Source organism: Hemibagrus wyckioides, linkage group LG02, assembly GCF_019097595.1.
Source record: "Hemibagrus wyckioides isolate EC202008001 linkage group LG02, SWU_Hwy_1.0, whole genome shotgun sequence".
Taxonomy (NCBI): domain Eukaryota; kingdom Metazoa; phylum Chordata; class Actinopteri; order Siluriformes; family Bagridae; genus Hemibagrus; species Hemibagrus wyckioides.
In genome coordinates this window covers 19,249,711-19,261,427 of record NC_080711.1, presented here as the reverse complement: position 1 = coordinate 19,261,427, position 11,717 = coordinate 19,249,711, and the positions used below count along the sequence as shown (strand labels likewise).

At 43.2% G+C, this 11,717-nt stretch overlaps 1 protein-coding gene across 3 annotated transcripts in view; it reads left to right on the top strand.

Annotated features, from left to right (window-relative positions):
- bod1l1 (biorientation of chromosomes in cell division 1-like 1) overlaps positions 1–11,239 on the top strand; it is a 17,261-nt gene extending 6,022 nt beyond the window's left edge. The window contains exons 7-27 of one of the 3 annotated variants that reach the window (XM_058413189.1): positions 33–129; positions 220–328; positions 414–477; positions 596–2,981; positions 3,381–3,433; positions 3,549–3,624; positions 3,780–3,841; positions 4,168–5,128; positions 5,276–5,331; positions 5,426–5,501; positions 5,595–5,659; positions 5,753–5,837; positions 6,730–6,782; positions 6,894–6,936; positions 7,494–7,549; positions 8,175–8,232; positions 8,330–8,397; positions 8,501–8,576; positions 8,685–8,802; positions 9,034–9,108; positions 9,755–11,239. In XM_058413189.1, the coding sequence (XP_058269172.1) occupies positions 33–129; positions 220–328; positions 414–477; positions 596–2,981; positions 3,381–3,433; positions 3,549–3,624; positions 3,780–3,841; positions 4,168–5,128; positions 5,276–5,331; positions 5,426–5,501; positions 5,595–5,659; positions 5,753–5,837; positions 6,730–6,782; positions 6,894–6,936; positions 7,494–7,549; positions 8,175–8,232; positions 8,330–8,397; positions 8,501–8,576; positions 8,685–8,802; positions 9,034–9,108; positions 9,755–9,878 (4,761 nt within the window). In that variant the 3' untranslated portion in view covers positions 9,879–11,239. Of the gene's footprint in view, positions 1–32; positions 130–216; positions 329–413; positions 478–595; positions 2,982–3,380; positions 3,434–3,548; positions 3,625–3,779; positions 3,842–4,167; positions 5,129–5,275; positions 5,332–5,425; positions 5,502–5,594; positions 5,660–5,752; positions 5,838–6,729; positions 6,783–6,893; positions 6,937–7,493; positions 7,550–8,174; positions 8,233–8,329; positions 8,398–8,500; positions 8,577–8,684; positions 8,803–9,033; positions 9,109–9,754 lie in introns of all 3 variants that reach the window. The other 2 variants (XM_058413197.1, XM_058413179.1) reach the window with 2 other exon arrangements.
- Positions 11,240–11,717: the final 478 nt, after the last annotated feature.

The window sequence follows — 11,717 nt, the reverse complement described above, 5'->3', positions numbered from 1 at the left end:
ATTTTTATTATTATTATTTTTTTAAAATCCAGGCGAAGGACAAAGAGGAAAGACTGCTGAAGCGACAACAGAACCGGGAGCGTCTTGAGGAAAAGAGAAGGCAGAAGGCAGCGCAGGCAGAGCTCCAGGGTATGACGGAGCCAGATTTGTCATCATCATATTCATCATATTGCTGTTATATCATTTGTTTGCATTTCTTTATTATTTTCCTCTCAGTAGAAAAGGAAAAGCAGGAGGTTCAGAGACCTCAAGCGAAAGAAGCAAGGAAAGAGAAGAAGGTTCTGGAAAAGAAAGTGGCACTCAGCAGAAAGAGGAAGCGAGACTCACGGTGTGTGTGTGTGTGTGTGTGTATGTGTGTGTACGTATGTGTGTGTGTTCACCTTTTTAACTTCTTTGAATTATTTCGAATGCAGGAAAGAGGAAGACTCCGGCAGCAAGAAGAAGAGCGACGGAGATCCCGAATCCATGAAGAAAGACGTGAGTCTTTTGTCTCTGCCTCACTCTCTGACTCACTCTCTTTCTCAGCCCTCGTTCCTTATTGAAGTTTTTAATCTTTGTTAAAGTTACAGTCCCTAATGTAGTATTGTCCATGTAGGATGCAACAAAGTCTAAAACAATCCCTCAGAAGCCTGTTAAGAAGCTGTCCGAAGAGGAGCAGCGGAGGAGGAAGAGCTTTTCCGAGGATTCGAGCGAGCCACGCAAAATCCTCGACAAAAACCGTACGCACTCGTTCATCCTAGAGCTGGAGCTGGGAACCGAGGAGGCGCTCAGACAGAGAGGCAGTGGGAAGAACGAGCGACACGCTCGCAGAGAGAAAGAACGGAAAGAGTCGGACGAGCGAGCCAGGTACAAACAGAAGCCGGAAGGTAAGAAAGGAGGAGAGGCCGTGGCAGAGGAGAAGGAAGGAGTCGGGGTGAAGGGTACAGTCGATGACAAAGTAGAGAAAAAAGGGTCGAAGGTTAAAGGAGACAAGAAGAGCTCAGCGCCAGCAAGGGAGGGAAGGCTTTCGGTGACAGAGGGATCGGCCCCAGAGGAGGGAACATCCAAGGATTCGAAAAAAGAAAAGATGCCCTCAGAGACTATGAAAGAAAAAACAAAAGGAGAGAAGTCACTGAGCAAGACGGACTCCAAACAGCAGCATCGTCTGGATTCCACAGAGGAGAGGTCAGAGGGTGATTCTGATTTCAGCAGGAAGAAAGACAAGCAAGCGAAAGATATTTTGAAAAGGTCAAAAAGTCACCCAGAGGTTAAATCTCTCGAGAAGGTCAAGGTCAGGCAAGATGGTGGTGCTGGTAGTAAAGATAAGAGCTCCACCTCTGAGGCTTCCAAACATAGCTCAGAGACAAAGATGAAGAATTCAGAAGCAGGTCCAAAGGTCAAATCTGTGTCAGAAAAAACGAGATCCAAGTCCAGAGACGACTTGAAACCTCAGAGTCCGTTAGTGACCAAGACAGACAAGAAAGTCCAAGGTCAAGAAGCCAAGGGTAAAGCAGGAGCGGCGTCTAGCAAGCCGGAGTTCTCCAAGGAGAAGAAAAAGGAGGGAGTGATGAAGGAGGACAGGAGAGTCTCAGAAGAGCGTGCTGAGAAAGGCAAGGAGGCGAAGAGCACAAAGAAAACGAGTGAGAAGAAGACAAAAGAGGCAGAGAAGAAGGGAGGAGACAACGAGAACGAAAGAAGAGTCTCAGAAGCTGATGATCTATCTTCAAGTTCCTCGGTTCCATCAGCAGCTGCCGAAGAGATACAAACCGGAGATGAAATGGCTCAAGTGCAACAAGAGTCCCTCACAGCATCTGACCTCACAACTCAACAAGACTCGGATTCTCCTGGTGAATCACATCTCAAAACCCCACAGGTCTTGGAGTCCCTTACAGAGTCTCATGTCTCAACCCCACAGGGTGTCGATTCTGCTGCAGAGTCTGATTCCACAAACCAATCCAACTCGGAGTCTATTAAAAGGTCTGATCTTACTTCAGACTCACAAGCCATGGATACTGGGTCTGATCTCGCAGGCTTACAATCCACAGACTTGGAGTCTAATCTTACAGCCCAACAAAGCATGGATACGGAATCTGAACCTTCAACATCACAAGCCATAGATACAGAGTCTGATCTTGCGTCTCCACAAGCCAGTACTGCAAAATCTGATCTCGCATCACCGCCTGTCTGTGACGCACCCACAGAGTCTCCTGAAGAATTACAAAGTGAACCTACAGAGTCTGATCATGCAATTCCACCACAACCCTCAGTTTCTGATCTTACATCTTCTGATTCTGATCAGACGTCTGATCTCATGAACTCCTCAGAGCCTGTTCCTGAAACGACAGACATAAAAGCAAACACTGACCTCGCGCTCCCTCAGTCTTCAGACTCCACTCCAGCGACCATTCTCATGGTCCCCGAGTCCTCAGACTCCATCCCAGAGTCCGATCTCACAGTTGCCCAGCCCTCAAACTCAACTGAATCGACACTCTCTCAGGGTTCAGACGTGCTTCCTAATCCGGTTCCTGCCGATTCTAACAGCACCTCCGTCCCAGACGACATGTATGATGCCCTGAGTGACATCACACCGGATCCTGACGACGACGAAGAGGCCGCCATGAGACTGTCCGAGAGCCAGCCTCAGCCCCGTCCCATTCCTGCAGAGGCAGACGCCCTCCTGTCCTTGATGGATGTCTGTGCGTCTGCAGCTGTACTTAACACCGCTGTTGCGTCTGATGGACAGGACGCTGAGAGTTCGTTCCGGGATGCGGATATCAAGATGAAGGAAGCGGCGCTCACTTTACTCTCCATGGATCCCGATCAGGCAATTTCGCCAAGTTTTATTGCTGAAGACGCTCATGGTCCTGAGCAGCCTGTGGAGTCTTCAGCATCGGATCTGATGGATGCGACGCGTGCGAAAGAATCACCGAAAGAAGCCGCAAATGAGTCTGAAAGCGAATCTTCTGCACTTGACTCAGAGGCAGGAGACAAAAACAATGAAGGTAGTGCTTTTTGTATTCTAGATGATACAATATCCCTTTCCTTTCTGTTAGTCCAAGCAATCCAGATACTCCAGGTGTTCTAGATAATGCTAGTTACTTATTCCATAGCTACATGTGTGTTCTGCCTAATGCAGATTGTAGTATTTTATCTAATCTGCTCTAGACCCTATAGCTTTTGTCTTCGTCAATTAATTGATCTAGATGATGCTGTAGCCTGTCCTCTGTCCTGGAGAAGGGGTCAGAGTCCTGTTCCAGGTCAAGACTTTGCTTTTATTGTCCATAACGCTTTCCATTCTCGTCTCCGGATTACGTAGTTGATTACGATGTTGCCTCTCTGGGGTCTGGATAATGTAGTCGATCATGGTCTTTGCTTGTGTCTTTTTTTTTTTTCCCCTCCAGCTTTAGCTAACACAGCCATTGAAGACACAATGTCAGAGGACATGACATCCGAGGTGAGATCCATACCATTTCGGGTACAGATTTTGTCTTTATTCCTACAGTAGGCATGTGGTAAGTGTATCTAACAGGCCGGTTACCAAATAACCTTGAATGTGTCCATATGTTCAGATCAACAACGATGAAACTGAATCAAAAGCAACGTCTGATGAAATTTATGCTAATGATGAACCAGCAGGAGAAGCCGGTAAGTCTGGCTGTTTACTACCTGTGTCTAATCAGCAATATTTCTATTTGTTTTAGGAATTATTCACTGGGATGTAGTTGTTTGATCAAGTATCCGTTGCTCCTATATACTCTCAGTATTCAATATACACCTACAATTTGTTCTACTGTTTTCAGCTGCCTGCCAAATACATACACAGAGTCTGAGTGAACGCATACACACAGCTGAGGGCACAAAGGTAAGTCTGCTACAGGTAATCAAAATGTTTACCACTAGTACATTAGAGTAGGGTTGCATTATGAATTATTTTATAATGACATCTTTGGAAAAAGATATTTATCAAAGGTTAGTCTAAACTTGATGCTAATTTAGATGAATGTTGGTCAAGTTCTAGCTTCATGTTGAACATTTGTTTTCATATTTTTCCAAATCTAAAAAAAAAGAGTGGAAACTTGGTCGTCAAAGTTTGCTGGAGCTGTTAGAAATAGTGACTTGACTGTGTTTATAAAATTTAAAGGTATTTGTCCTGGACACTTTTTAAGTCTGCTGTGTGTGTGACTACAGAGTGAAACAGAGAACATGGTGCAAGAGGCCCAGGCACAAGTGGCGGAGGTCCGGGAAGTGGAGGCTCGGGAAGCAGAGGCTCAGGAGGTAAAGGCACAGGTGCAGGAGACACAGGCGCAGGAGGCACAGGCGCAGAAGATACCGGAGGTTCAAGTACTGGAGGCAAAAACGCAAGAGCAGGAGCTCCAGGTGCAGGAGACAAATGCACAAGAGCAGGAGGTACAGATCCAGGACGTGCAGACCGAAGAGGCAGAGGAGCAGGAGGCACAGGAAGCACAACTTCAGGAGATACAGGCACAGGAAGCTCTGACTCATGAGGCAAAGGCACAGGAAATGCAGGAGTCCCAGGTGCAGGAGACACGGGCACAGGAAGTGCAAGCTCAGGAGAAGCAGGGTCCAGAGGAACAGGAGAGACAAGTGCAGAAAGCCCAGCTGGAGGAGGCTGAGGCTCAAGAAGCACATGCACCAGATGCCCAGACGCAGGAGGAAAATGCACCAGATGCCCAGAAGCAGGAGGAAAATGTACCACATGCCCAGACGCAGGAGGAAAATGTATCAGATGCCCAGACGCAGGAGGAAAATGCACCAGATGCCCAGACGCAGGAGGAAAATGCACCAGATGCCCAGAAGCAGGAGGAAAATGTACCAGATGCCCAGACGCAGGAGGAAAATGTATCAGATGCCCAGACGCAGGAGGAAAATGCACCAGATGCCCAGACGCAGGAGGAAAATGCACCAGATGCCCAGACGCAGGAGGAAAATGCACCAGATGCCCAGACACCGGAGGAAAATGCACCAGATGCCCAGACACCGGAGGAAAATGCACCAGAAGCCCAGACGCAGGAGGAAAATGCACCAGATGCCCAGATGCAGGTGGCAAGTGTGCAGGAATTGCAATCCCAGGAGGCACAGACGCAGCCAGCACGGAGAGGTCGACGTCCTAAATTGGTTAAACAAACCAGTACGTTGTAATCGTGTGTGTGTGTTTCAAATAACACATTTTTTCATACAGGGCCTTATAACAATAAATAATACAATTTTTTCAGTTTGTTCCCACACTGAAAATTGTACTTGTCTAAGTGGAGCCTGTTCTGTTCTGTTCTTTCAGGTAGTGCGTCAAAGTCAGATGGACAAGAAGAGGACAGATCCGATGTGTCAGAAGTGGTAAACAGATCTATGACTTATCCAGCTGATGTGTATACACCTACATCAGACCAGAGTAAGATAAATAAACCTTTTTGGTCTGCGTGTTTTTTAGGATGATCGTCAAGAAGGCAGAGTGACCCGTAAAGGACGATGGTCCAATCAGAGAGCAGCGTCCACCAATGAAACTGGTATGCATTTGGTGTTTTTTTATTTATTTATTTATTTATTTTTATCGGCATCAGAGTAATGAGATACACACCTCAGTATGTTTTGTGTTTCAGCATCCAAAGCTCAAACCAGTCAGAAGGCCAAAGACACGGAGGCTAACAAACAGTCACAGAAAAATGTGAGGAGAAAATGTCTTGTTTGTGTCTATTTCCTTCCTTTCTTTTTTTTTTATATATATATTTTATACATATATAACGTGTGTGTTTGACAGAGTGAGGATGAGGAGGTTGAAGAAGGAAGCAGAACAACACAGCAAAGATCATCTAAGGTCCCAGATGCTTCACAGAAAGAAACTTGTGAGTGTACACACACACTGTTAGTGTGTTGTCCTTTACAGTAAATCATTTTTTGTGATACTTTAGTAAAATGAACCAAAGTTAATTAGCTGTAGACAGACAGGTAGATTTAAACTTACACAAATACACCAATCAGGAATAACATTATCACCACCTGTCTAATATTGTGTTGGTCGTCCTCCTGCTGCCAAAACACCCGTCATGCACTGTGTATTCTGACACCTTTCTATCAGAACCAGCATTAACTTCTTCAGCAATTTGAGCAACAGTAGCTCGTCTGTTGGATCGGATCACACGGGCCAGCCTTCACTCCTCACGTGCATCAATGAGCCTTGAGCACCCATGACCCTGTCTCCAGTTCACCACTGTTCCTTCCTTGGACCACTTTTGATAGATACTGACCACTGCAGAACAGGAACACCCCACAAGAGCTGCAGTTTTGGAGATGCTCTGATCCAGTGGTCTAGCCATCAAACTCGCTGAAATCCTTAAACTTGTCCATTTTTCCTGCTTCTAACACATCAACTTTGAGGACAAAATGTTCACTTAATGCCTCTAATATATCCCACCCACTAAAAGGTGCCGTGATGAGGAGATCATCAGTGTTATTCACGTCACCTCTCAGTAGTCAAAATGTTATGCCTGATCAGTGTATATATCAGGGCTGCAGGAAGTGTGAAATTCAAGGACAAACTTAAATACACACGTCTGTATATATTACAGACAGATAAACAATAAGTCAAACAGACAGAAAAATGTCAAATCATAAGCTTCATGAGTTTTTGTTTTTCCGGTTCGACATACGTTCATGTTTTTTTTTTTCCCCACATGGGCCATGATTTGTGAAAGTACTCATGATCTAAATGACGTGAATTCTTCTTCCAATGCCTAGCGTCAAAGCGTGAAGAGGCGGAGCCGACAGAAGAGGAAGTGGAGCAAAAAGAGGTGAAGAATTTTACATGAACAACTTTTAATGAGGTGTAATGAATTTGAGTTCTGATTGTGTGTGTGTGTGTGTGTGTGTGTGTGTGTGTGTGTGTGTGTGTGTGTGTGTAGGTGCGTAAAGGAAGGCGTTCTGGAGCTCAGGCGGCCACCGTGGGTAAGTGAAGTCGCACCACACTGGTGAATCAGACATCTATCTATCGATCTATCGATCTATCGATCTATCTATCTATTTATCTATTTATCTATTTATCTATCTATCTATCTATCTGTCTATCTATCTATCTATCTCTATCTATCGATCTATCGATCTATCGATCTATCTATCTATTTATCTATTTATCTATTTATCTATCTATCTATCTTAGTGTAATATCAACACCATATATAACAAGCTATAATCACCATCATGCACACACTTCATTTTAATTTAATCTTAATTTACCAGCTTTAACCACACTACACATACAGAAAGTGCACAAAGTATGCCTTTTGATTCAGAGCTCAGCATCACATACATTCATGAAATGCTTAGACCCAAAAATACTCCACCTCCTTCTGATACTGACTTACAATGTTGGGTCATTGTTTGGCTTCGAAGTAGATCCACTGTAATATTAAAAAAATCTGATAATTTGTAAAGGAAAATTCTTCATAAAAGCACAGCACCACGTACACACTGGTACATCTGTGACACTCTGATATACTCGACAGCAAAACCAGCACTGAGGAGAAAGAGGCCTGACCAGGCAGAGGATCCTGTGGGAAAAGTGAGTAAATGTGTGTGTGAGATGGTTTATAGTAGTGCTTTGACAAACAAAGATATGGGGAGAGAGTAAGGCAGAGAGAGAGAGAAATATAGTTGCGGTAAAGAAGAAACGGAGAGAGAGGGAAAGGACTCTGGAAACTACACTGACCTAATAGTTCCCCATGAGCCCTTGTAGAAAGGACATTATTTACAGTTACATTATTTACTGTCCAGTGTCACCCAAATGAGGGTAAGGTTCCCTTCTGAGCCTGGTTCCTCTCAAGGTTTCTTCCTCATATCATCACAGGGAGTTTTTTCCTCACCACCGTCGCCTCATGCTTGCTCATTAGGAATAAAATAGTATCTTTAATTTACACTTTATACTTTTTCCTCTGTTTCTGTAAAGCTGCTTTGAGACCATTTGAGACCACCTTTTATGTCCATTTTTAAAAGCGCTATACAAATCAACTGAATTGAAAAGGAAAGTAGAGAAACAGGAAAAGTAAAGAAGAAAAGACAGAATAGAAAGATAGAGCATGTTGACATGTATAACAGGATTGTGATTTACTGTTTAAGTCACAGTAGTACTAACTTTCTCTCTCTTACACTCAGTAATATACTTTCTAATCTGTTTCCTGTGTTTGCAGGAACTTGCAGCTGAGGAGAAAGAAGAGGAGCCTGCGAAGAGAGCACGACAAGATAGTGGTAAACACCACATACACACTCGCTCGGTATGTGGGGAAGAAAGCAGATTCGTGTATCGTTGTCTTTAATCGTCTTGCTCCTTATTTTTGTCTGTCAGGGAGTGTGACCGAGGAAGAAGAGGAAGGAAAAGAGGATAAAGACACAGAGAGCTCTAAAGAGAAGGCTGTGAGTTGAGCACACACTCTTGTCTCATCTCACACACACACTTCTCAGAGGCATTTGTATGATGCAAATGTGTAGATAATGAACGATGGCACCTTTCTTTTAGGAGGAAGAGGAACCCATGAGAAAGACTCGACGTCGAGGCAGATCCTCAAAAACCACTGCTAACGTGGATGACTCGGGTGCGACAGTCTGTTTGTTTATTGTGTTTTGTGATTGAAGTATTGCTGTGCTCGATTCTCTATAGTGTGACTATTTTTTGTTTTTGTTTTTGTTTTTTTTTTATACAGCAGCCCTAGAGAAGAGAGAGGGAGGAACAGAGACCGGAGAAGAGGACGAAAAACAGGAAGAGGAGGAAACCAAAATTAGGGCCACAACACGTTCTGCGTCTCGGCTGGAGGCTGAGAAGTAGGGATATTTTCTAGAATTTTTATTTTATGTAGCATGATCATTAACTGTTTTAGATGGATTTTTTTTTATGTATGTATGGATTTATTTGTTAGGACAGTAACAGGCGCTGAGGCTAATGTTCAGCAAAATGAATAATAACGATAATAACAATAAAAAACAGCAAAAAAAACATTTTCAAAAAAGTTTGTTGCAAAACTATGATTTGTGTTCTGTAATTTTTCCCTGCAGAAATAAGCCAAGTAAGCCATCAACCAGAGCAGTGAGCAAACTGAGTGGGAAAGAAGAGAGCTCTCCAAACACACGGTGTGTCTCCGTAATAATTACTGGCATACATGGATATTTGTAGATTGTTCAAATGATAACTAAAAGTATGTAAAGACACCTTGTGGGTATGGGTGTAGGAGTCGGGTGTACGTGGATGTAGGGGTTGGAACGAGTGGGTGTAGGAGCGGGCATGAGTACGTGTGTAGGAGTGAGTTCAAGAGGGGAGTCAGGTCAGGGTGTGGTAGGAAGAGTAGAAGATGTATGAGTGTGTGTGTGTAGGAGTGGGTGTATAGATGTATGAGTGTGTGTGTGTAGGAGTGGGTGTATAGATGTATGAGTGTGTGTGTGTGTAGGAGTGGGTGTGTAACTATAGGACTGGGTGTATAGATGTAGGAGTGGGTGTGTGAGTGTAGGGCTGGGTGTATAGATGTGTGTGTGTGTGTGTAGGAGTGTGTATATCTGTAGGACTGGGTTTATAGATGTTGTGTGTGTGGGAGTGTGTTTATCTGTAGGACTGGGTTTATAGATGTAGTTGTGTGTGTGGGAGTGTGTTTATCTGTAGGACTGGGTGTATAGATGTAGCAGTGTGTGTGTAGGAGTGAATGCTGACATTTTAACTGAGAAATAATCTCTCTCTCTCACACTCTCTTTCTCTCTCTCTCTTTCTTTTTTTTCTCCCCCCCAGTTCGTCTCGCTCTCAGAGTGCTGCTGCAATAAAGGGCCGTAAGGGCGAGTCAGGTTCTCCGACACCTCGGACCCGCGCCGGCCACAAAGCCGAGGAGCCACCCTCGAAGAGAACCAAACGATGATGTAAATGTGTGTATATTCTGTGTGTCTGTAGCCCAGTCAGCTTTATGTTCATTACGTATTCCTTGTTTGGTGCAAACAGAGTGGCTTTGTGTGGCTCTTTCACTGTAATGACATCGTGGTTTAACGTGATCACTCCCAGCTGCAGATGTCAGACGGAGACGTGTTTATAACCTCCCTGACACTCTCTCCTGCTTTTGACCAACTTCATGCTCTCAGGATTGTGACCAAGCAGTACGTTTTATAACCAGCGTTTTATGCTTTGTCTCTTTTCTTCCTGTGTTCAATATCTCTCGAAGTCACAGAATATTTTGATCTCTAAATATATTTTCAGAAACCACATTCTGCTGACTTCCAACACAATCCCAAAGTGTCTTAGAAGGCATTTTCAGAAAGTTCTAGAACCAAAACACGTCATCTTTTCTTTACAATCCGCAACGTGTCCTAGAAACAGAGCTGTCCGAGGTGCTGCGAAGGTTTCTCTGCTTTTGTCATAGAGTTCCAGCAGCTATAACAGGATCTAAGGCACTAGTGTGCATAAGAGAAGCGTTAGAATCGGTGCATGCTCTTATCAAACCGTTCTCGAACCATCATTTCACATGATTTGAGGTGAAAACCTTAGTGTTCTGGATGCAGAAGGCTATAGAATTCCAAGAACAATACCGTTTCCTGTTGACATGCATGAAAAGCACATGATCTGGAACTCTTTACCATGCACTGTCCAGTATTTTTCAGAAAGAACCACGCTGTTATCCATTAGATTTCTAAATAGTCTGGAATCAAACTCCTTACATCCCCATTTAGGTGAGGAAATGGGTACTTTGATTAGCCTTTTGGTTTTATTTCATAAGAGGTATCCATTTTCCAATCCTGTGTTAGATTCTTACACTGAAGGGAACTCTAGACTGCTGTTACTAGACATGTGCCAATAATCAAAGACACACTATAACAATTTTCACATAGAACATTTGATAATGTTGGTCTTATTGTTTGTTTATTTTTTCTCCCCACAAAATCTGGCGAGGTTTATAACACTTCTTGGGCTGAAAAAAAAAACCCTTCACAGTCCTCGGTACAGTACTATCTACCCTCCTAGTAAAAATGTTCTAGGATCTATATGCCTTTTCTTCCCCCTCAAATCGTACTCAAATGTTTGCTTGTTCCACGCAGTGATTGGTTTATTATTATTATGTATTTTTGTCATTTTGTAGTGTGTGTATCTGCTGAGCCTGTTCATGTGTTCAGTTGCATGTGTGCTGATCCTGTTGGCGTGTTCAACATGAAGACACTCATTCTGTGAATGTAAAGAACTGAGCGATTTCTTTTATACATTTAGCTTTTATTATAAAGGCCACTGGGACCATGAATGTGCACTTGTTTATTTCTGTGTAGTTTTCAATTGCTGCTGCTCAGAGCGTCTCTACTCCAGGTTTCCTTTCTCTTGTTGAATAACTTGGTTCTTCAAATCTGTGTGTATGTATGTAGTCTTTTTAGACTCCACAGTGTTTTAAGTCCTATCTGGTGAATCATCCATCCATCTATCTATCTATCTATCTATCTATCTATCTATCTATCTATCTATCTATCTATCTATCTATCTATCTATCTATCTATCTATCTATCTATCTATCTATCTATCTATCTATCTATCTATCTATCTATCTATCTATCTATCTATCTATCTATCTATCTATCTGTCTACAGTATCTATCTATCGTGTTTATTTGTCTATCTATCATGTATATTTGTCTATCTGTCTATCTATCTATCTATCTATCTATCTATCTATCTATCTATCTGTCTGTCTATCTGTCTGTCTGTCTGTCTGTCTTGCTTTGGTT